Source organism: Pelobates fuscus, chromosome 4, assembly GCF_036172605.1.
Source record: "Pelobates fuscus isolate aPelFus1 chromosome 4, aPelFus1.pri, whole genome shotgun sequence".
Classification (NCBI taxonomy): Eukaryota; Metazoa; Chordata; class Amphibia; order Anura; family Pelobatidae; genus Pelobates; species Pelobates fuscus.
Genome location: NC_086320.1, coordinates 271,760,811 through 271,787,499, shown reverse-complemented (window position 1 = coordinate 271,787,499; position 26,689 = coordinate 271,760,811). Strand labels below are relative to the sequence as shown.

The window sequence follows — 26,689 nt, the reverse complement described above, 5'->3', positions numbered from 1 at the left end:
ATTAATTTAAAAGCTACTTTTGACGATACTATAGTTGCTGCCCCTCTTATTTTTCTATTTGACATAGAAGATTTAAATATATAAGGGAAATCCTTGGGGCAAAATCTGTCGACATTTTTCAGGTTTTCAATGTAGTGAAGGGGATTTTTTTTGCAGTGTTTTTTTCCTATCAATTCTTATATTTTAACAAGTTGTTTTATGCCAAGTGAAATATATCTAATGCATAATGATGACACTATCCCAGTGGCGGAACTACCACCAGTGTAGCCAGTGTGACTGCACCAGGGCCTGCACGTTTTGGGGTCCCATCAGGTGGCCAATGCACGTAGAACCACCCTATGGTAAAATTACTTTATTTCTGAAGGTGGGCCAGGTCAGGTGCAGCGATCCTTTAAGAATATGACCTGTAGTATCAGCAAGCTGGGAGGAAGTGACATCTGACCACTTCCTCCAAGCTTCTTACTGAGAGACTATGCAGAAGATAGAGGGAGGAGGTAGCAGCACCCATCCAGCAATAGGAAAAGGAGCAGCCCCCATCAACCCCAGCTCACAGTGGGGAGAGGAGCAAACAGAGAGCAGCAACCTCAGCCAGTAGCATGGCCACAAGCAAGCCACCCTCCTGAACACTAAAAATAAGCGAACAGGAGGGTGACTGCAAATATAAAACTTATAATATGTATGTGTCTATGTGTATGTCAAGGTGTGTGTTTGTATGTGTGCATGTCAGTATGTGTGTCTGTGTGTGTTTGTATCTGGATATCAGTGTGTGCATGTGTCAGTATATGTGTCTGTGTGTCAATGTGTCAGTATGTGCATCTGTGTATATGTGTGCACGTGATAGTGTGTGTATGTGTCAGTGTGTGTATGAATTTATGTGTGTGTCAGTGTGTTTACATTGGTCTGTGTGTTAATGTGTATGTATATCTGAGTAAGTATGTGGCAGTGTATATGTGCATATGCATGAATCCAAGTAATGAAACACAAACACACTTCTGAAATCCAACACAAATATTACATGCAAACACATGTATTCGAACTCTAAAATTATATATTTAACACACCTCACTTTATATACAAACACACAAAAGCACACCTGCATTTAAAAGCCAACACTACATACAAACACCTCCTTGCATTAAAACACAAGCACTACACATAAATACACCAATGCATTCCAATGGCAATAGTACATACAAATGCACCCCTACATGCATAAAATCTATATAAAAACATGCTTACATTCAAACGCCCAAACACTGCTAACAAAAACAACCGTGCATGGATGAATAAGTGGTAGATCCCCAGCTAGAATAACATCGTTGGAGTAGTATGACAGATTGGGATCTACCTTTTGGCCACCCTTGCACTAAAGGAATTGCCAAAAATCTATGTTGCAACAGGGCTACATTAGTTCTGTCATTGCACTATTCTACTTAACTATTAGACAGTCTTAATTTTTTACCAACTAGTAAAAGTAAATAACAATGGGATACATACTTTACTCAGATGCAGATATTATAGGACTGTAAGCAGTAAGGTTAGTGTAGTATGCAAAGCATTTGAACATAAGAGGGAAGAGAGTCCCATAGTTGTAGAGTTCTACTAAAATGGGACAACTCAGAATCAGACAAAAAGAAAATGTGATAAAATAAATGAATTGCAGCTGATCCTAAATCACTCTGAATAAGCAATACATGCAATTTTATTAATGGAAGTTTCTATAAGAATATATTTTATATTCATTTCAATAGCTGTGATATTACAAAGAGATAATCATTCCAAACATAGTTATTAAATAAACTAATATAATCTATTTACACTTTTAGATTCTTTTGATATTTCCTCCCACTTCTATGTCAGGAGACAAAAAATGTGTATAGTGAGAAATTGGAAGCAGCATGATCCTAAAATCCTTCATGCTGCCCTCATCCAATTGGCTATGCCAATGTTTAAATCATATTAAATTGTCTCCTTACTGTGAACTATATCGAACACCTCATTTTCAGCATTATTTTGCAGCCTACTCACTTTTTAATTGGCTTGAAAACAGATGGTTTATTTTATTGTTTTAATATTTCCTGTACTATTTTTATTTTACAAAGCTTAGTCATTCTTAGAGTCTCATTTTCTACCCACGCTTTGCCAACATTTTAATGCACAGAGCTTTGGCATTAAACCGTTTACAGTTCTAAATGGCAGTACAGTGGAAAAGGGTTTATAGTGTTTTTAATAGATGTAAAATACAGTAGTATACTGTAACTATTACTAGCCAATTAATACACAAATATTTGACCTTGTGTCTACTGAATGAATAAAGCTTACTTGATTAATAGTCCTCGTAGGTTATTGTTACATAATGTTTGCAGCCAGGAGACTTTAGTAATTGAGATACATTATCCATTATAATGTATGCAGCACCAATGCTGAATAAAGGGGAGCTTTTATATACACATTCTGCTAATCAAAGTGCAGCATCAGCTGCAAAATATGGCTTGGATGATCAGTTGTAAGTTGGAGAGTGATTGTTGCTAGAGCTGCATAACATTGAATTCAATTTCTGCCTTAGCAATACTTGCCAGATTGTGGATGGTCAAAAATGATGTCACTGAATACAGGGACCATGTGACTCCAGGGACTACAACCAATTTAATTATGTTTTAATGTATAAAGTGTCACTTTAACTGGATGCCAGAAAACATCATAATTCAACTAAAAGCTGTCTTTACCATGGCGCTAGAGCTCACCGTGTTTCTCTTTTCTGTATTTAAAAAAAAAGGAAAGCAAGAGTTCCAATATTTAGTTAGATGCATATGATTTTTTTGTTTTATTGAATAGCATATCTTAATGTTGTTATCCATACTGACAGTCAAATTTCACCATCCTGGGTGAATAAGCATCCTCTTGGTTTTACCAGATATCCTGGCATCTTGGGTTTCTATTGAGTATCTACACCGTTAGTCATATAGAATTACAATCTGCCATCTACATTTCCAGTGGTTCAGTGACCCTTAAATTAAAGAAAGGCAGTGCTTGCGCCCATTTGAACTAGCAGAGCAGAGGTCAGTTGTATTCCAGAAATAAAGTTCCCATTTCTAAAACTCTAAACTACAAACTACATCATTGTAACAATTACTATTTCTAACATGCTCTTAATACATGGAAATATTGAGACAGTTTTAAGTACTAACATGCCATTATCAAATTTGTTTTGGCATCCATAGAAAAAGTTACAGTCCAGAAACCCAGGCAAATAATTTTTTTATGTTTAGCGAATCTGATTTTGTTTCTTGCAAGCGCAAATTGGAGGGTTACTGAATAATCGGACACACACAAGCTCCGTTTCTAATACCACACACCATTAAATTCACCTGCATTTCAGTGAATGCTCAATAAATTTAAGATGCTAGAAGCCAATTTAGATCTTCCTACTGTTTGTTATGTATTAGCTATATAGTCTTTTGTGCTGCTCATTCATAATTGCTATATATTTTCCATGCACTTATGTGGCTTAAAGGGGAACACTATGTCTATATATTTCCTAAGCCCAAACAATTACCTTTCATTAGCAGGTCCATCTCATTTTGCCCAGTTCTTGTTTCCTTGTTAATGCTTGTAATTGTCATTCAAACGTTTCTCAAAGAAAAACAATGAAGACATATGTCTAGACCAAAGCGCCTAATAGAGATGGGTGGTTTTATTGAGATTTTGGGATTCATATAAAAATATTCATAAATTAGGACTGCATTAGAGTGCAACTCTTTAGTATTCAATTTTATGCAGCAATTACAATAATGATTACAAAAGGTTAGTACAGAGAAACTTGCTTATCGGATTTAGCCACCTACTAGATGAGATTGATTGAAGTTATATTCTAAACAAGTTGTTTATCAAGTGGCAATCTCAATCCATCAGATGTATATTTTAACTTGTACCAACCTTTGACAGATTCTTACTGAGCTAATATCAGTTATTATTATTATTATTATTATTATTATTATTATTATTATTATTATTATTATTATTATGTTATTATTTATATACCGCCAACACATTCCACAGCGCTTTACAGTGGGTGGATGAACAAACCTGTAATTGTAACCAGACAAGTTAAACACACGGGAACAGAGAGGTTGAGGGCCCTGCTCAATGAGCTTACATGCTAGAGGGAGTGGGGTAAAGTGACACAAAAGGTAAGTCTAATGACAGTTGCAGTAGAGGAATCAGTCAGGAGCTATTAACAGTTTAATTGATATGCTTTAATGAAGAAGTGGGTTTTTAATGATTTTTTGAAGGAGTGGAGACTGGGTGAGCATCTAACGGAGGGTGGAAGTGAGTTGTACCCAAGCCTTGGAAGGCAATGTCTTGCAGTCAATTATGTGGTTCTCCCCCTTTTTAAATAAATGATTTGTAGATTGTTGTCTTATAGTCAAAATCAGAATTGATGTTTTTTTCTTTAGTAGGGAATTTTAAAGCCCAGCCATGGACAACTTGTCCAACATATCTAGTGTTAGCATACAATGTGTGCTGACACCATACACAAAGGTTTCACAAAACTAATACTATCCAGAAAGAAACATTTTTAGAAAAGGTATTTGTACATTAACCACTTTATTAAGATGAAGAGGTTATGGTGCTTTAGACTGACCTTTAAAAAAAGATATCCACTAAAGAAATATGTACAAGGTCCTTCTTGGCATGGCAATGTATTTTATGCCTTGTTTTTGCAGTAATAAAAGATACACTTTAGAGTATGTTTCAGAAAATAAAGTATGTTGTAAAATTGAAGGACTGTTCTAACCTTACAAGATGTACTTTTGAAGCTTTAACAGCAACATCATTAATAATTTTATATATTAACTGATATAGTGTATTCATTTACTAATTAAGCATCTAGACTATAGTGGTCTGTAATTCTATTTAGAATCCTGAACAATGGAATGCAATTGAGAACAGAGCTTTTGCAAGATCACTGTATGATATTCAGTATTAGTGATGTCGCGAACATAAAATTTTCGGTTCGCGAACGCGAACTTCCGCAAATGTTCGCGAACGGGCGAACCGGGCGAACCGCCATAGACTTCAATGGGCAGGCGACTCTTTCTGGCCACAATAGTGATGGGAAAGTTGTTTCAAGGGGACTAACACCTGGACTGTGGCATGCCGGAGGGGGATCCATGGCAAAACTCCCATGGAAAATTACATAGTTGATGCAGAGTCTGGTTTTAATCCATAAAGGGCATAAATCACCTAACATTCCTAAATTGTTTGGAATAACGTGCTTTAAAACATCACAGTGACAGACCAAACTCTCCGTTTAACGCACCGCAAACAACCGCAAACAGTCCATTTGCACAACCGCAAACTCCCCATTTGCACAAGGTTGGATACCAAGCTAGCCATGTCCCGTTCCTTGTCCTCACTGATGTCATTGAAGGTCTCTCTTCCTCCACCCAGGAAGCGGGAGATGGAAAAAGATGCTTGGTCGGTCCTCCACTTCAAATTTGGGGCACTGCGCGTGCAATCTAATGTGCCACCAGATAGGAGTGGTGTGTTAAGTAGTCCCCCTCATCAGGCCTTTTTTAGTCGAATGTATCGCCCACTGTCAGTCCCTTCGGGATCCATCCCTCATTCATCTTAATAAAGGTGAGGTAATCTAGACTTTTTTGACCTAGGCGACTTCTCTTCTCAGTGACAATACCTCATGCTGCACTGAAGGTCCTTTCTGACAGGACACTTGAAGCGGGGCAGGACAGAAGTTCTATCACAAATTGGGATAGCTCAGGCTACAAGTCAAGCCGTCACACCCAGTAGTCAAGGGGTTCATCGCTCCTCAGAGTGTCGATATCTGCAGTTACGGTGAGGTAGTCTGCTACCTGTCGGTCGAGTCGTTCTCTGAGGGTGGACCCCGAAGGGCTGTGGCGATGCGTAGGACTTAAAAAGCTCTGCATGTCCTCTATCAACAACACGTCTGTAAAGCGTCCTGTCCTTGCCGTCGTGGCCGTGGGAGGAGGAGGATTACTTTTTACATCTTCCCCTGTTAGATTCCCGTTGTGCTGTGACATCACCCTTATACGCTGTTTAAAGCATATTTTTTAATTGATTTTGGAACTGCTGCATCCTTTCCGACTTGCCGTAATTCGGTAACATTTCAGGCACTTTCTGCTTATACCGGGGGTCTAGTAGCATGGACACCCAGTACAGGTCGTTTTCCTTCAGCCTTTATATACGAGGGTCCCTCAACAGGCACGACAGCATGAAAGACCCCATTTGCTCAAGGTTGGATGCCGAGCTACTCATGTCCTGTTCCTCGTCCTCAGTGATTTCTCTGAAGGTAAGTTCTTCCCCCCAGCCACGTACAACACCACGGGTACCAGATAGGTGACAACGAGCACCCTGGGATGCCTGTTGTGGTTGGTCTTCCTCTTCCTCCTCAAAGCCACATTCCTCCTCTGACTCCTCTTCCTCACAATCCTCTTCCAGCGTTGTCGCAGGTCCAGCAAGCGATGCTGATGAGGCTGTTTCTGGTGGTGATGGTGACAACAACTTTTCCTCTTCACGCTCATCTACGGCCTGATCCAGCACTCTTCGCAGGGCACGCTCCAGGAAGAAAACAAATGGTACGATGTCGCTGATGGTGCCTTCGGTGCGACTGACTAGGTTTGTAAACTCCTCAAAAGGACGCATGAGCCTACAGGCATTGTGCATGAGCGTCCAGTAACGTGGCAAAAAAATTCCCAGCTCCGCAGAGGTTGTCCTAGCACCCCGGTCATGCAAATATTTATTAATGGCTTTTTCTTGTTGGAGCAGGCGGTCAAACATTAGGAGTGTTGAATTCCAACGTGTCGGGCTGTCGCAAATCAAGCGCCTCACTGGCATGTTGTTTCGCCGCCGGATATCGGAAAAGTGCGCCATGGCCGTGTAGGAACGCCTGAAATGGTCACACACCTTCCTGGCCTGCTTAAGGATGTCCTGTAAGCCTGGGTACTTATGCACAAAGCGTTGTACAATCAGATTACACACATGTGCCATGCACGGCACATGTGTCAACTTGCCCAAATGCAATGCCGCCAAAAAATGTCTTCCCTTGTCACAAACCACTTTGCCGATCCCCAGTTGGTGCGGAGTCAGCCACTGATCCACTTGTGCATACAGGGCGGACAGGAGTGCTGGTCCGGTGTGACTCTCTGCTTTCAGGCAAGTCAACCCCAAGATGGTGTGACACTGCCGTATCCGGAATGTGGAACAGTACCTGGGGAGCTGGGGGGTGCCGTTGATGTGGAGCAAGATGCAGCAGCAGAAGAGGACTCAGCCGAGGAGGTTATGGAAGAGGATGGAGTAGGAGGTGTAGAGGAGGTGGCAGCAGGCTTGCCTGCAAGTTTTTTTTTTTAAATGTACACTACTGTTACACCAGATATGAGTTGCACTGGTGTGACACTGTGCCCTGGCAGGCCCTGAAACGCACACTCGTGAAGGAAACTGACTGCTATTATATTACAGTCCAAAAAGTTTAGTTTTTTTTAAATGCAAGCTATTGTGACACCAGATATGAGTGAGTGGTGGCACTGGGCAGGCCCTGAAACGCACACTAGTGAAGGAAACTGACTGCTATTATAGTACAGTCAAAAAAGTTTAGTTTTTTTTAAATGCAAGCTATTGGGACAACAGTGAGTGAGTGGTGGCACTGGGCAAGTGGGCACAGTATATGCTGTGAGCCTGACACACACGCTGGCAGACAACTAACTGCTATTCAATATATTACAGTCAAAAAAATGTTTTGTTTTTTTTTAAATGTTCTATACACCAAAACTGCTTCATTAAGATAAAGTTGTTCAGGTGACTATAGAGTCCCTTTAAACTAAGAATGATGTAATGCAGAAATAACATTGTAGCAGGACCTGGGTAAACTGGCTGGTTATTCCCCTTGGTTAGAATAGGTCAGACCCATTTCCCCAGTAACTGGACGGGACACAGTTCCAGGATACAATCTTTGACAATGTTTATTTGGGCACACAGCTTTTTATGCACAGACCACAAGGGGTCTCCATCCAACACAACACAATCTCATGCAGGAGGGGGCTGATGAACAGATAACCATCTCCTGCTCTGGTAGATACTAACAGGACACAGGGACACGCATGAGTACACATTACATACAGGGGGGTAAACTTTGGGGCTTGGTGCCCCGGGATGGGAAGTGGGTACAGGGTTACATGGAGGAATAGCCCCAGATCCCCCCTATGCCCCCTGCAAAAAGCGGGGCAATCGGATGTACAGAGACGGAGATATCAGCATTGAAAGTCTTGGGCTCAAGGCTCTGTACATCCCCGAAATTAGTTCCATGGTGTTGCTTGGTTTAGTCCAGCGAATTCAAACTTTGCGCCAAACTTCACGCTCCGGGGGAGAGGGGTTTCACGGCCCAATCAAATGGAAGGTCTCAAAACCCCATTTGAACAAGCGCTCCTTCTTGGATTGGTCACTCGCTCCCTGCGGCAACCAATCAGCGCTGTTCTCATGCCGACCAACCAGGAGAATGGAGCGAACCCAGTTTTAATGGGCGCTCCTTCTCCAATTGGTCCGCACGGACTTCCATGCGGCCAGCGGGAACCCTGCAGCCGTGAGACCTACTCACAGCCCCAGGGAATCCCTGCTGGCGGGCGTCCATTTCTCCAGTGGACATCTTCACGCTGGTATCCACCGGAGAGAGTGCTCTCCTGGGCAGCCACGAGCGTAGCCTCGTAGCTCCCAGGTAAGGGATAGGGATGAGTGATTATAGCTCCATTGGGGAGCAGGTAGGGTGATCTCTGACACCGGGATCGAAGACAGTGTACGCAGGCCGGTTCGGTAGTCGAATGCTCCCCTGGTGGGCGTTTGGTGATACGAACCAGCGGCCACGAAGGGGAAAAGCATGTGCTGCTTGTTCCCTTGTGGTCTGCGGTTTTCACACATTGTTAGCGAGGTGTGAATGTTCTAATTGGAGTATGGGGTGTGACGAGACCAATCTCGCCACATTGCATTGGAGGAGCCTGGTTGCCTGCCTGTTGCCCTGTGACTATAGACCCTGGGAGATTTGGCCCGTTCAATTCAGTATGATAGGAGTTATGTATTTTTGTATCCTTTTGTGTTTTACTGGTAACATGTGCTCAATGGAGTCTGCCTCTATCCCTGGATATAATTGGATTATTTTCCCCATTGTCTCCAGGATAGAGGGCTCTGTAAAACCAGTTTGGGCCAGATAGCCATGCTGCCAGCCGGGCCCCAAAAGATACTTTACTAACTTCTGAACCCCTGGTCTGATTCATGCCAGTTTTTTATATGTTGTTTTCCTGAATGGATTGATTGCGAATATATACTTTATATGTGAATGTGATGTATATTTTATAAGTTATGAATATGCTGTAAAAACTGTATTTTTCCTGCCTGTGATAAATTACATTAACCCATTGTGTTAAGTAATTATATCACAGGCAGAGGGAAGGATTTTATGTGTTTGTGCTGGGTGTGCTTTATGTTTTACTGTACGGGATTAGTTACATGTTGTCCCTCCCTGTGGGATGTCCCCTTGCATGGGGACTTGCATAAAAGTCTGTAAGTGTTAATTAAAACAGACCACTGCTTGACCCTCAACACGGAGCCTAGTCTCGTTCTTGGGGGGATTTATTGTATGCTGTTAGAGACTGATTGCCAGGAGTGTAAGCTGATTGTCTGCTTTTCCTGTTCGTCTGCTAGCAGCTATTTGTGAGGTTCCAGTTCGGGAGTTGGAGTGCTATTTTGTATCCAGTTCGGGAGTTTGGTGTTCTGCAGTAGCTGTGCCTGTATATCTGGAAGGGGAAGATCTACTAAACGGTGGTTTAACCCTTTTATGCTTGGGGTGCCGTTACATGGGGGTGGTCCGGTATGGTTTGAGAGACGAATGCTCCCCCTGGTAGGCGTTCGGTAATACGAACCTTCATCCACTCAGGGGCAGCACGCACCACTCATTCCCTTGCGGTCTGTGGTTTTGGTGCGGTCAAAAGGTATATTGCATGATTTTATGGAAAAATTACAGAAAGAGGAATATGAAAGAGGGGAAACACACGCTCTAGGAGGGCACATCCACACATATAAAACAAGGCAATTCACAGTTTAGGCAGTCCCACCACAAACATATTCTCTGATTATCTCTTTAATAGCAAAGTAGAATTCAGACTTCAGTGGGAAATGAGAGAAGCAAAGTTAAGGTAAAAACACAAAATAGGATCACAGTAAAGTCTATCTAAAACTGGAATCAACGTTTACTATGAATAGATAGTATAGATAAGAAAGAGAAATAGATGTTTTGTAGACAGTGATTTTAATAATGTAATAAAACAAGGGAATTGAACACAGAAAGAACTAGAGGAAGCCCATTTTGTGTCTGTCAAGAATCTGTCAAGAAATCCATCAGTTGAAACTCAGTTGAAAAAGTTATTATTCAAAGTCACAAGAAAGTATTCAGTAGGACATGGATCTAGATAACAGATTTTGTGGCTTTCTTGATTCCAGCATGTGTCAAAGGGTCAAGAACAGTTAATGCATATCTTAAGAATATATATTGTTTCATTGTGGCAAAATAGTCAGACCAGCATATTTAAAAGTGTTGCTTAATTATGTTTAACAATTGCTGTGCATGGAATACAATACTATACTCAGATGGGGTATAACAGGCAAACATTAAATTCACTGTGTGCTCAACTCACAGTGCCAACAAGATACCTCAGAGTTACATTCTTCAATAAGTATATAATTTACATGTTCTGTAGCACAATCAGTTTCTCTATAGTCATATATGGATATAAAAGCAAAGAAACAATTTTAATAAAGGTAGCCTAGGGATAATTGCAATCATCATACAGCCCATTAGGTACTCTTAAAGAACTTATAGTCATTGGATAAATGGAACATACTTTCTCGTGTTTTCTTTTTCTAGTTTTTTTTCACATTTTTATATTTCTTTCTGCATCCATAATGCCTATTACCTCCATTTTACAAAGTAAAAATAAATAAATAAATAAATAAAACTATTTGGGAAAATGTAAAGAGAAGATTTCCCTCCAACAAAAAATATTGCAAAGAATGCGGTAGTTTGATTGTAATTTATTAAACAGATTCTGCAATAATTTTTAAACAAGCTGAGTTAATTGACAAATGTCACTAATATGTCTTGGGAAACAGTAATAATAATAATAATAATAATAATAATAATAATAATAATAATAATAATAATAATAATAATAATAATATAATAATAATAATAAAACTATTATACTTTAATATTATATAGTAAACATCAATATAATATTTGTTTTCAAGGATACATCCTATGGCTGTCATTATCAAATCTATCATTACTTTAACCTCAGTACCATTGTGGTTTACATTGCAAACAAGGCTATAAAGAGAATTGAGACTTATTTGTCACTTTCTTGAAATATGTATTTGCATATATTGCATGGTTTGTTATCAGCTTATGATTTTACATAATTTTCACAATAATACACATTTTCCACATTATATTTCAATAGTATAGTTATTCCAAAAAACAGTATTCCAATACTTTAGTATCAGGTTAAGAGTGTGTCATGGATTATAGAGAATCTCAACATGCAAATCTAAGTCAACCCACGAAAATAGATAAGGTAATGCATTATTGGTCCTTAGCAGTGGTCTGGCTTAACATGTGAGGTAAAGGATAACATGGTCAAAGACTGGCCATGGACAAGGAATAACAGAAAATCATCAGGGCAATGAGACAAGCCAAAATCAAGATCAGAGAACATGCCAATAGTAGAACACCAATAAATAAATAAATATACTGTAAGAACTCACTCTGGGGATGCTTGTTACACATACCATGTTTACTAGCTTATTTCAACACAAGCATTTATCCATCAATCCCTCCCCACCTCAGACCTGTTGTTATTTATCTTGTGTGTCTTTACCTCTTCCTTATATATTGCATATAATAGCTCCAGACTGATTCCTCTCTTGCAACTGTCACTAGTCTAATACTATCCTTTACCTTTTGTGTCACTTTACCCCACTCCCTCTAGCATGTAAACTCATTGATCAGGGCCCTCAACCCGTCTGTTCCTTTGTGTCCAACTTGTCTGGCTACAACTACATGTTTGTTCGTCCACCCATTGTAAAGCGCTGCGGAATTTGTTGGCGCTATATAAATAATAACATAATAATAATAATAATAATAATAATTGTTTAGTTCTTTTGAGCAGAGAATTCTTCACCTCTTGTCTCATTCACATTTCACATTTTATATTTTATAATTGTAATGCACTGCAGAATATGTTGGCACCGTGTAAATGATGATAATAATAATAATAATAATAATAATAATAATAATAATAATTAATAATTAATAATAATTGGATGTTGAAGAAGAGATTGAACTGTACAATATTATTACTATTATTGTATAAACCCATAAGGATTTATAATGGAACTGGTAGAAGGATCATGAATTACCATCATAGTGAACCCATTAGCACAGGAAGAAAGGAGAAAATGAGTCGCTAGTGAATGCATGCCAAGGTGACAGACAGTCTCTTTGCCTGACCCAATCATGGTAGGCCATGCAGAAAGCACAAACAAAGCACTCTCTGATTAATCCTAGTGCAAATTGCTGTGGATAAAAAGGCTGTGCAAGCAGGCAGTTTTTAAAGTTTTGTATATAGCAGTTCTATGTTAATACACTGCCTTTGTAATTGATTGTGTTAGGTACATACACAGATGTGGTGGTGAGAAGGAGTTTGGGCTTAAGAAAGTTTGTGAGACCAAAACTTTGGTGGTGTTCAATACATTATTTCCATTAAAGAGGATCCATGTGCTGGAATCATTGCACTTGTTGGAAAGTTGGTGTGTGATCTGTGGACCCCAAAGCTCTGTGCATGGGTGCAATTTGGAGTGAAGGTTAAAAGCTAGTATTGTAATGTTTGCAAATAGGGACGGTGGGGTGACCTGCATTAATTAAGTGCAATGCATCACAGCATGTACAAGAACATTTCCTTGTATTTCTCTTTTCTAAATGAGAGGCAAAATCTGTTATTTTAAAAACTAAAATGAATATTTCATAAACCAAGTAATTCCCCACACTAACTCATCCTAGCTTTTACACTGCTAAATTGACTCAATGCATCATTTACGTTTTTGTGTGAATGATTATTAGTGGATCTAAAACCTGCCATTATATTATTATCCCTTATAGGATATAGATAAATGGAAAATTCCCTACATATAAAACATACAAGCTATTACATAAATTAATTATGACATAAAATAATTATCATGATACAAACTTAACTCATCATACCTTTTAATGGATGCTCACTAAGACGACATCTGTCAGATACTTGCCCATTGTTCCATTTTAGAGACTTGTTTTCCAGCCTAGATGAAACTCTGTCCATTGTTTGCTGCATTACTTCATTGCTATGACAAATGACTATCTTGAAAAACTATCTACACTACAGTTATCTGCCAGATGGCCAGGGGCTAAATCATCTAGAAAGCACATTGATTTCTTGAACACATACCAGCCTCTCTTCAACAAGGACGGTTTCCTTATAAAGTTATCTAACAAATCTACGAAAGGTGTCAGAATTAAGAGATGTGTATTTTTTTATCATTCTTGATAGAATGAGAGGAATGCACATTTTTTTTTAAATGTTACGATACATCTGCATATTGTGACTTATGTATTAACACTATTTAGATAATAGCATATACACTTTCCACAATAGCCCTCAAAACAAATGAGCAGTTGTGATTAGCTGTAGTGATATAGGAACAAATAATTTTTTGTTGTGTTTATTTAATGTATTTTCCATTTATGTTGAGGTTTTAATTGTTTTAAAAAATGTTTTATGTTTTGCTAGAAATTAGAAATCCATCAGTTTGGTTCTCTGGATACAGTGATAAAGAAAAGTGAAAGTAAAGGTTAAGGAAAAATAGTTTCGCAAGAAGCTTTTAAAATTCATAATTTTCGATTAGACGTACATTTTTTTTTAGAATATTTTGTTTTATTGTAGCACCTTAAAAACATATTGTCACAGATTACCTTTTCATAGTAACGAAACTAAAATCCATTGCTCCTTCTGTCTAGAGCTACCACTACTGCCTGCAAGAGTAATTTATGCAGTGTCCCCTTCTGCTTAAAGATTATCAAGGTTTTACTACATCCAGTAAAAGTCCTGATTGAAACTTTTGACTGAGGCCTTGATCTGAGTTACTGTTATGTAAAGTACAATTTAGGTATCATAGTCAAATACCCAGAGGACATTTCCATCTAACTTTTAAAGTAAGATTCATTCCCACAATTTATACTTTGGACCATTACTATCAAGAGCTCAACAGAGATATATCCTTAAAATACGTTTAGTGTTTCTTTACCTCTTTACACAAAGGCTGCACTCTTTAAGATGCTGTCTATAAAAAAAAAAGTCATATTAAGTCAGATGCTGGATAAAGATGTGATTTCTAACTTTATCTGTATTTTTTCACACCTCATAAATACATATTTATTAAGTATAGGGATGATTAAACATACTACTGTAAAATCTTTGAAAATCACAGTAAAATCCTGCGATCATCACTGTCTTTTTATTATCATGGTACTTATACCTATATGCATTGTCTTAAATAAACTAATCTCTACCTCATCATCAAAGAATCAAGACAATAATATATATTTATTGAACTAACACATACTTAACTGTAAATGATATAGTAATATATTTCTGAAGAAGGGAAAAAGCTACTTACTAAAAGGCACACTATAGTCACCATATACAGCTTAATGTAGTGGTTCTGGTGCCTATAGCCTGTTCAGAGAAAAGGCAGTGTTTACATTGCTGCCTAGGAACACCTCTAGTGGCAGTAACTCGGACTGCCACTGTAGGTGCTTCATAGTTCAGTGCTGCACAGTGTGCAGCACAGTATGCAGCACTGGCATTCAGCATATCCATGATTCAATGGGTCTCAATGAAGAGATAGGAAAACATTGGGTTATTTGAAAATCTCATGAAACTAGTTAATTAGGAAGAGTAGAGCCTATAGAGTAAAGAAGAGACACAATGGTGAAAACGGGGGATAGCACCTAAATTGTTAATTTAACTGGCAAGAAAAAAACTAAAGAAAAAGAGAAACCAAAATCTACCAGAAAGTGTCTCTTGATTAAGTGACAGTCTCTTGATTAAGCGAGATACAGATATGGTGACAAGAATAACACTTATCACTAAATGAGTAAGTAATTTCAAATTGTGCCAAGGTTAAAACTTAACTTTTAATATTAATGACTTAATAAAGACAACATACATACTAAAAACATAAGAAAAAAGCAGGTTGTTCAGTCCTTTTTTTTGTATCTAATAATAGATACTATTATAGCAGGGTAATGGTTAGTCTGTTAAGGTTTTCAGCAAGCAAATGGATATGCTATTGTTTAGACACTGTAACAACTCAGACAGAGTTGGTCTGATTCCTCTTGAAACAGATCTAGAAGTAGCTCTTTCAACAACAAAAAAAACAGACAGTTATAACCAACAGAATAAATGAATTCTAAGAAAACAAGAAAAGTCAGTATAATTTCTTAACATATCTCCTCAGACCAACCCTGAATCCCAGTCTAGAGCAGGCTCTTTTTTAGATCAAGCTTGGCAGAACCCCCAAAGGCCCAGACTGAGGGAGATGAACAGATGGTGTTACAGATCAGACAGGGACAGACTGAAAAAATAATCTTAAATGAGAATACAGAGAATAAGGTGATAAACCTTTCCAGGTTCTCTCTCACACCAGCACATGTATCACTTTTGAATAAAGGTCTCTCTTTTGTACCCATCCCAGGAGCAGACAAGTTCAATTGGCTGAAAGATACTCTTTGCATGAAAACTAGCATTAAGTGCATTACTAATGTCAAGAGACATAGGTATTGCACCCGAAGACTATCAACATCTTAGAACACTAGTAACTCTACTGGAAGACCAAGAAAGGGACCCACTCTTACTGACCTAAAGCCTTTAAGCTGGTACACTCCAAATTTTAAAGATGTAATGAATGTGGATTTATTTGTACAAATAACCACAGAGAAATTGACCAACTAAGTTCCACAAAAACACCAATGATCAGTAACCTGTCCCAAGAGAGTCAAGCTTTAAAAGAATTATGATCAGACAAAAACTTGAGAAAGAGATGTATATTGAATGCTGTATGATCCATCCCTGTGACCTATCTTGCTACAAAATACTCCCAGGCGACCCTACTGTCTTGTACCTGCATTAACATAAACAACTATTAACTATAGCCAGAGACAATGAAATAATCACTCAATATGAGGTTAGATTTATTCTACCTAATAATACACCAACAGTGGCCACATTTTACTGTCTACCCAAGATTCATAAAAACGCCACAAATCCACCAGGTAGACCCATTGTCTCTGGCAATAACTCTCTCACAGAGCAAGCTAGAAAGTACATGGAAGAGGGGCGGAGCTAGCCTCAGACCAGCACGGACGCATGGTGAACAGCTCCGTACCAAACCGAACAATTAACCTGTTTTAACGGCGGAATCTGGCCACCTACCTTCCCCAAACCTTCGCCACGGGTCAAGGATTTTTTAACTTAAAATAATAGTGGGTGGTTTCAGTATTAGAGCAGGCTTTTATTAACGGGTGCCCACGAAGGCACATTAGATTATTACCGATATAGCAGTTAGCTAATCTGTACCTCCTTTTTCCGCCTTAACTCTGTCTGAGTTGTTACAGTGTCTAAACAATAGCATATCCATTTGCTTGCTGAAAACCTTTACAGACTAACCATTACCCTGCTATAATAGTATCTATTATTAGATACAAAAAAGGACTGCACACCTTGCTTTTTTCTTCTGGTTTTAATATGTATGTTCTCTTTATTAATTAATTAATATTAAAAGTTAAGTTTTAACCTTGGCACAAATTGGAATTCCTTACTCATTTAGTGATAAGTTTTATCCTTGTCACCATATCTGTATCTTTAATCAAGAGACGCATGCTGGTAGATTTTGTTTTCTCTTTTTCTTCAGTGCTTTTCTTGCCAGTTAATTTGATAATCTAAATTTGATAATGGAGGCGGAACCAGCCTCTGGGAAAATGAGCACAGCATGGGATAGAAGGTGAGTAAAATCACCTTTTGAATGAGATTTAAGAGGGACCTAAATAGTTAGTTTAACACTATAGTGATAGGAACACTATATAAAGTAATATATATATATATATATATATATATATATATATATAGGATACTTTTAATAAAGATAAATTTAATTAACATATAATTATCAAATACTTAACAAATACTTTCCTAATTAAGGACTACCACTTATATGGGAAAAGAAGTTACGAATGGCTCTGTGTATAGGTGCAGGCTAAAGATGTCTAGATTTATCCAATATTATGTCCCATATACGGGCATAATGTTTATTATGCTGGCATTTGGGGAATTTACTTTTCCAAAAACACAAGTGAATTCCTTATAAATACCCATGAGGTAGAGTTTGATTCGCTATATATGTTACTGTGTATATATTATACTTATCGAGTGTTACAAAACTTAAATTAAATTATGTTCCTTCCTATGCAATATATATATTTAAACATATTGAATAAAGCAAAAGTAGGGAAACAAATGCAAAAAAAACGCAAAAAGCTGAAAAAGTACTTTTTAATATGATTAGGCTCTCCTGAACAACATTGCATATACAAAATAACTATGGAGTGATGCATTCTATATTCCTTTTAATGTCACAATGTCACTTATTAATTACAGTACTATGATTACTTAATATTAGACAGTTTAAAGACAATGTATGTTCATTTACTTTTTACTTTTCCTTTAAAAATAAATGATTTGAATTAATTAGTTTATGGCTAATCATCTTACAAATGCTGAAACCGAATAAGTCACAAAAAAAATCATACTTGCAATAAGTCCCCAAAAAAGCATATTTGCAAATTACAATAAATATTGTATTTAATGACTTGTTAAATTAATTCTGCTTCATGTGTTGATTATTCTGATGACTGTTGTTGTTTTTCCTCTTTGTGAATATTATTATTTATTTTTTTAAATCAGTCTTGCTTCGGATTACTACATATTCATTTTAATTTTGAACAGCAATCAATGAATGCATTTTCCTTAATCATAAGATATGTTATCTATCATTAAGTAATTTAAAGCAGTTTTCAATATTAAACTATCGCTAGATTTCAAAAACCGGGACCCCCTGACACCGTTGGTTGTGGTTGTTTTAATCGTCATTGTTTGCATAGTACTGTAATTTTTCTATAATGAGCTGAACACTAACAATGATGTGCAGAGAAAGAGAAAAATACAGCAGCACAAAGGCTAAGAATTAAGAATCAGGTCAATACATTTTGTAGAGAAGCACAGGTTAACAGTGTATGTGTCTTCTTTGAATGATCTTTTGCACCCATATGTTTATGGCAGCTAACCCTGTCTTAAATAGACATATTTTCTTTACCTTAATGCAGGCTTCTCCAAACGCCAGCCCTCCAGATGTTGCTGAACTACAACTCCCATGATTCTATGAATGAAATAGATAGGCTGAGAATCATGGGAGTTGTAGTTCAGCAACATCTGGAGTTGTAGTTCAGCAACGTCCATAACAGGCCGGAGCTTGGAGAAGCCTGCCTTAATGGCTTGATTGCTTTAGTCACAATGCTGGGTACTGGAAGTAGTCAGAATATACTGAGTACACTGAGATTTTGGAGAAACTCCAAGGGTTTTGTATTGTTTAGTTGGTCAGTGGTATGATTACCAGTGGTCACCCGCATTCACTTGACAACGCCTGGGAGCTTTATTTTCATTAGGGATTCCTTGACTCTGATTCCTTATATCTACATCTTGCATTTGAGTTGTTCTTGGATAAAGAAACTTGTCTGATAATAAGTCTGAAAATGTTTATTAATTTTTTTATTTTATTTTAAAGTGTGTTTGCTATATCCAATGCTGTTTAATGCATAGTAAAATACTGCTGTAGAAAAAAAAAAAAGATGCTTACTTATTATGCTAGCAGGTGCACTGAGGGTCTTGTAAAAAATAGAAAATAAGAATTAATAAAAAATAAATCATACTGAATAAAGTCTCCTATCAATGTGGGTTTAACTAGAAAAAATATAGCTGTGCAAATGAGCTAGTTTCAAGATTCTGAGAAAATTGCTTACTATATCGAAGATATATATTCTTTTGGAGCATTCCTCAAAACTTTTATTTTGTGTTGAGATGAGTGGACACACTTTTTTAAAAAAAATGTTTAGCTCAACTCAGTATGTGCATGTTCACATCAACCTGAATTGAACCCTGTAGATTTCATATACTCAACTATGTAAAGAGCAAAGTCTGAGGCTCTGAAAAATCCATCTAATCTTAGTTACTTTATAAGAGATTTTTGTGAATATCTGATTTGCAAATTATCAAATATTATTTGCTAATTGATATTAATCACTATTTATCTACGCAATGTTGAACATGAAGCAACTTGTTATTTGTAGCATTACAATCTGATTTAGCAACGGAAATTTCTATTTTGGAATTTAGTTTTATAATTTGTAGTTGAAAAAAAACTGTTCATTTTCTTTCTAACCAGAAATCTAGTCTAACTGAGCAGAAGGCAATAATTTAATCCTGTCCTGATGTGGAAACATAGTGTGAGAGGTTGAGATTATCTATCCTAATGCATTTCATATTTGTACCCACAGGTTTTTCCTCCAAGTCAAATGACTCAGACTACTCTTTGCTGCAACACTCATTCCAGGGATGTTTGCAGCTTATTCATGTAGATGACCAGCTGGTGGACCTGCATGCGGTTGAACAAGGAAGACAAGGAAGCTTTGCAAACATCAGCATTGACATGTGTGCCATTATAGACAGGTAGGTCCCAAACAATGATATATTATTTTTAAATGAACACTATAGTCACCTAAACAACTTTAGCTTAATGAAGCAGTGTTGGTGTGTAGATCATGCCTCTCATGTTTCTGCTCTGCCTAATCTACTACCATTTAGGAGTTAAATCACTTTGTTTCTGTGTATAAAGCGCTTGCCACACCTTCCCTGGCTCTGATTGACACAGCCTGAATGAAAAGAAAACTGGTTTCACTTTTAATCAGATGTAATTAAGCTTAAACAATTTGATCTCTTGCTCTGCAAGTTAAACTTTAATCACATACAGGATGCTCTTACAGGGTCCAGCAAGCCATTAACATAGCAGGAGATAAGAAAATCTAAATTAAACAGAACTTGCAATATAGGAAGGATAAATATTAGATGGCTCTTTAGAGGAAATGGAAGGCTGTGTATGTCACATGCAGGGAGGTGTGACTAGGGTTTACAGACAAAGTGATTTAACTCCTAAATGGCAGATAGTTGAGCACTGAGACTGCAGGGGCATGATCTATACACCAAAACAGCTTCATTAAGCTAAAGTTGTTTTGGTGACTATAGTGTCCCTTTAACCCCTTAAGGACACATGACATGTGTGACATGTCATGATTCCCTTTTATTCCAGATGTTTGGTCCTTAAGGGGTTAACCTCCGTGTTTTGTTTACTCTATTGAATACGCATTGTCCTTTTTGTAATAGTCTTCATGAACATATTGGGAAACGCTTTATTAAATGTCTTCTCTAAGCACCAAGACTAATTTACCTTTATGAAGTGGTTGAAGTATGTTCTTGCCTAGACTCTGTCCTGTCTTTAGTGACAATGTTAAATATTGCCGTGTCAGAGAAGGCACAATGTTTGCATTTTACGAAAAACATATCTATAGTGCCAGTCATACAGATAGTCACTAGAGACACCTCCTCATTGAAGTGTATCAATTATCAAAAACTGAAATTAGGGGATGGGCAGTATTAGGATTAATTTAAATCTTAGACATATATGGCATTTTAACAATCAGGACTCATCAGTGAGTCTATTTTGAGTTAGTGTTATTTAGTTGCACTTAGAATATCTAAAATGTATTAAAAGTAAAACTGAGCAAAAACAATGTTTACATGTATAAATTATATTTTATTTCTATTTAATATTGTAATGCATGTACATATAGGGTATCAAAATAAACCCATATTTACCATTTAAAAATAATATGTAATATGTAGGGGAGCACTTAAACAGAATGGGTGAGATTGTGGAAGAATGCACGTTTGGCAAAAGTACTACAAAGGCCTTGGGAGGTTAAGAAATATTTATTAAATATATAGTAAAATAATATAGATTGCTCCTCCTTATTTGGGGGTGGGGGAGGGGGTCATAAAATCAGCATTCACTGCCCTCTAGCCAACAATCATCTTTTTCCCCATCTATCATCTGTTTTTGTTTGTGCTACGAGCAGAACTCTAAATTAACAAACAAACATGCACAAGTCATTTATTTTGTGATTAATTTATATAGTGGTTTAGAAATCAGGAATATGGATGATCACATGGTCGGCACAAATGTGAATGAATTGCAAGTGTGAAAGAAGTTTAGTGACATTCTAAACTTCTGAATGTGAGTAGTTATTCTGGGAGGGTCACTCGCTAACATGTGAATTGTAAAGATTTTAAAGTTAAATTCAGATTTAGGCCAGAATAGCTGTTGTTCTTTAATTCTGTCCGGGTTATTCACTAAATTTGGAATTCAAAGTGAATTCACAGTTAATTTCATATTTAGCTGTTTTGAGCTTAAAGGAACACTATAGAGTCAGGAACACGGGCATTCATTCCTGACCCTATAGTGCTAAACCCACCTCTTAGGTAGTTGCCCTTCCTTAGCCCCCTTAACAGGAATTAAAACTCACCTTATTTCCAGCGCTGTGCAGGTCTGTTGGCACTGACCCTGCCCCCTTGGTGACATCATCAAAATTGCTGATTGGGGAAAGCACTGGATTGGCTAAACTCAGCAAGGAGGTGGGATGAGGTGGGGCCAGATGCTGTTTTGACCAGTTAGCACCTCCTCATAGAGATGCATTGAATCAATGTATCTCTATGAGGAAAATTCTGCATCCCAATGTAGAGCGTGGGGACGCTTAACGGCAGTGCTGCCTACTGTGCATCCATGTCATCCACATGGTGGTGTGGCTTATCTGCATTTTGTCCCCAAGCCGATTGTAAATGGTGCTGGGCTTTGCCAGCTACCCAGCTGGGAAAGTATGCTTGAGTCAGAATTACAGGGACATTTTCTGGCTAGGAAACAGCCAGTAGATGGTGGTAATTTATCACTCTCTACTAATTTAACTAAGAATGCCATGTGCTGATATCAGTTAGTGTAAAGATTATTATGAGCAGAAATGTGAAAATAAATAATTTTTAGCCAATTTGTTCCCCTTTTCAACATTTTGATCACACTTAATAAGTATGATAGTTATAATATAGGGTATTAAAAGGAAGTCCTTTCTGTCCTTTAAAAATCAATATATAATATGTGTAAGGGCACTTTTGGTTCAGAACTGGGACAATTATGCTCTGACCTATAGGATTTAAGCACAAAGTGCAACAGATGAAAAGTAAACCTGGCTATAATAATAGTCACCAGCAGTGGTCTCAAATGCAAAATTCCCTTTGAATTATCACCACTACAAACTGTATTGATTACCCATGTGAGCATCCATTGGTCTTGGATATATTAAATAAAAATTATACTGAACTTCCATTTAAATTCTTAACTTATCCTACAAAAGGAATGTATTTACTTATACTCTATAGCAATAAACTTAAACGAATTTAAATATTCACCCACTTAAAGTATTTAGTAGTAGAATTATTATTACTATTCACCATGCATCCATTTGTACCATTTAACTTTTAAAACAAACATATATATCGTTATTACTCAATGAAAAGCAAAGAGCAAAAGCAAAATGTATGGTGTTAAAATCTATATAGGTTCTTTTTATAGTCTAGCATTATGTAAGATTTTTATTTTCTTGCAACATTAAAAAGTACTCAAAAAGCTGCGGACGTCTTGTCCCAGCTGTGGGGAATTAAACAGCAGGTAGACAATGAGCTATTATCTTGCTACCATGTTGACTTGTGTCTCTAACCTTCCCTTTAGCAGTGCAGACAATTACCTTTCTCTCCATTCAGAGAAAGGTCAGATTAATTACATCTGGAGCTATTAAGCAGATGAGTGATTTAGATGCAAATTAGAATAATATATATGGAACGTACAATAATCTTAAATGTATAGTCATGTGTCTCAAACAGTACTTCAAAAAGACAATGGCTTACATATTCATGAATAATTACATCAAACCTTCAATTTTAAGCTTCTAACACCTTAGTGGTATTTGTACCCACAGGTACAAATGCGATAATGGCCCACGTCTACTTCAGGGTCACCCTGTCACATTGACGTGTGCCTTAGTGGATCTTAAAAACAAAATAGTTCACGTCAGGTTATTCTTCAACTGAAACACAGTAGGAACGATTACAAAACAAGCAATACCTTCTTATTAATTCCTTAATTAAAATGCTAATAGAGTTTTTATACCTGATGAAAAGATATGTTTTATTTACAATTTATATATTATAGTGCTGATGAATGTTTGTAAGTATTATTCTCTGTAAAACAAACTGTTTTACCTCTTTCAAGCTGAATGGGTAAAAGTTAACATCACAAACTGTTAGCCAAAAAAAGAGTTATTGCAAGAAAAAAAATGCATAAAAGTTTAACACCAAAGAATGTTGGTTATCTGCACTTAAGGATGTGCAAAAATTCTCACTCAACATGAGAAATAGATGACATAGAATTTACACTGTTAATGAAAAATGTTATTTTCAGAAGCCAAAATAGTCAACAGAGTAGAAAGCATTCCCTAACCTTTAGTTGGAATTTATTACAGAAATACATGAAAATAAATTGTATCGATTAGAAGGTTAACTTCATGTGAAAATTGATGTTTTGCATACTTTTGACAGGAGATATGCCTACATTAAAATTGGTCAAATTACATAAATACAGGATGTCTGAAACAGTCCTATTATAAAATATAAATTTAAAAAATGACATTAGTTCTTTTAAAATACATCTTTTAAAACATAAAAACACATAGAACACAAAAAACCCACTATTCATAATGATATTATTATTGATAATAATGATTTACTGTTAATAATAAATCCACAATAACCTCATACCTCATCTTGCTATATGGTGTACTATTTAGACTAGAGCATAGCAAATCAAAGTTGCTTTGTCAAAATAAACACATCTGGAAAATAAATGGATGATTCGGGGTTTGTCCATGTGGTGTTTTGTTTAAGATGAACATGACTATCGGATCATTTTGGGGCAAACAATTCACGTGAACCAAAATAGTGCAAAACTACACATATCAGTGTACTGCAAAATATATGCACAAGAAGTAACCAGTAAAGGGAAAAAGAAGGAACAGTATAAAGAATCTTTATTTCTATATTATATATTTATATAATATTTATTATAGAAATATAGATTACTTTTATTTACTGATCCGTGCATAAAATAAAAATGTTGTGGCTATCTCCTAAACATCAATCATCTTTATTCCCATTAATCTTTTTTTTTTTGGAGCCACAGATGTTACTCAGAATAACAAAACCAAGAAAATGGCTCATTCATTCCTCATTTAATTTGTTTTATGATTTGGTCATATAGAGATTCGGAGTTACGGAATTCGCATGAAATGCTCGAGACATGATTTGTTTGAAGCCGAAAGCACAAGTCTAGTACCATTTTATCATGGTTTATGAAAAACTGTTTATTGTTAAAAATGAACCATATCATTATGGTATTTAATAATTTGCCCTACCAAAGAAGGATCTAGTATATCCAGAAACGAATTGGGGGAAAACTTGCAGTATATAGACAGTGTTGATTTTTTGCAGACTATTTTACAGGAAGTGTATTTTGGAGGGTATTGTAAGGTTAATTTTCCTGAAAATAAAATCTAATTTTTTTTAGGTAAATGCTTATATTAATTATCAGTTTAGGATCAATGAATTAGGATTAGGATTTATGTTCATTTATTCTAAAATATGCTGGAAAGCTATGGCGTCTTATTTTGCCACATCCTAAACTAGCCTGTGCATAGGTTTATAGGAGCTGTATTCTTTTGGTTGAGAAGAAAGTGTTTGAGTATCAAAAATTTCTATTGGTTTGAAAGAAAAATTGTCATTTTCAGCACACTTGCCATCATTAAAAGATGTGACAATGGCTTCTGGTGAAATAATGTGTCTCTCTATAGGCTGTTAAATCCTTCCAGGGGTATAAATGAGGTTAAATTAAGATTATATAGTAAATTTTGTTTTGAAAAGTAAATTTAGACCTGGAGATTTATTTTAGACTAAAATGCCATTCGGCACAATTGGGTCTTCCTGATTCTGAGTGCCATTCCTGGCACTATTAAAAGGAAGATGGAATGAATAAGAAATTGTTTATTTTGTGTGTTGGGGAAAATAAGGAGATTAGCGTTCATAATGGACATCTCGCCACTGTGCATTGGAGGATCCTGGTTGCCCGTCTACTGCCTTTAGATTATGGCCCCATGTTGAAACGCTTGATTTTCCCCTGCAAATACATGAAAGCCGGGTCATTCGGTGCTTGCCCTGTTTGAGTGGTGATACCCCAGATAGCTATGCCATGGAGACCATTTGTATAATGAAAGACTATGGGAAAGACTTTGGCTCCATGGCAATTGAACTGTATGTGTGTGATCTGAGCGCCATTCAGTCATAATGTGTGCTCAGACCTAAGCTATCTGGGGATATGTTGCATGTCGGTATTATATGTAATAAATGTAACCTTGTGTATTTTATTGTATTTTACTGTCTTTTTACTGCCATTTGCTTAATGGAGTTTTGCCTCTGTCCTTGGAGATAATTGGATTACTTCCCAATTATCTCCAGGATAGAAGACTCAGTGGAACTGGTTTTGGCCAGAAAAACCATGCTTAATTTGGTCACAAAGGACTACGCTCTATCGTTTGAACCACTGGACCAATTTGTATGATTTGTATGATTTTGACGTATGTTTGTATTTGGAGTATGCTGATTCTGAAAATGTAATGTGAATGTGATGCATACTTTTAAAGTTATGAATAATGTGGAAAAACTGTCTGTGTTAATTACATTACCAATTGTGTAAGGTAATTGTATCACCGGCAGAGGGAAGGATTTTGTGTGGGAGTGTCTGAGTGTATTGTACGTGTTTATTGGTTGTTTTCCAAAACCCTGTGGGTGGTACTAATGTGTATATAAGAACCCCACAGCTCTGACTGTTCACTGCTTGACCCTCAACACGGAGCTTTGTCTTGATCCTGGGGGGATTTTCTATATGCTGTTCCAGTTTGACTGCTAGGAGTGTAAACCTATTCGTATGGTTTTTCCTATTCGGCTGTTTACAGCATTCGTATGTTTCCGGTTCAACGGTTTGCGGCATTCATATGCTTCTCCGGTTCTGTGGATTGGTGTCTACAGTAGCTGCCTGTATATCTGGAAGAGAATATCTCCTATACGGCTGCTAACCCCTTTTATGCCTGGGGGTGCTGTTACAAGTAGATACCGTAATTGACTCAATTATCTCCTAAGCAGAGGGGAGGAATATGATGGGTGTGTTTCTATTGTCCCATTGTGTCTGATTGGCT

The 26,689-nt window shown here is 37.0% G+C and overlaps 1 protein-coding gene across 2 annotated transcripts in view; it reads left to right on the top strand.

Annotated features, from left to right (window-relative positions):
* CNTNAP2 (contactin associated protein 2) overlaps positions 1 to 26,689 on the top strand; it is a 1,581,556-nt gene that overhangs the window by 908,771 nt on the left and 646,096 nt on the right. For both annotated transcript variants that reach the window (XM_063452116.1, XM_063452115.1), the window contains exon 10: positions 19,784 to 19,955. In XM_063452116.1, coding sequence (XP_063308186.1) covers positions 19,784 to 19,955 — 172 coding nt within the window. The remainder of the gene's footprint in view (positions 1 to 19,783; positions 19,956 to 26,689) is intronic.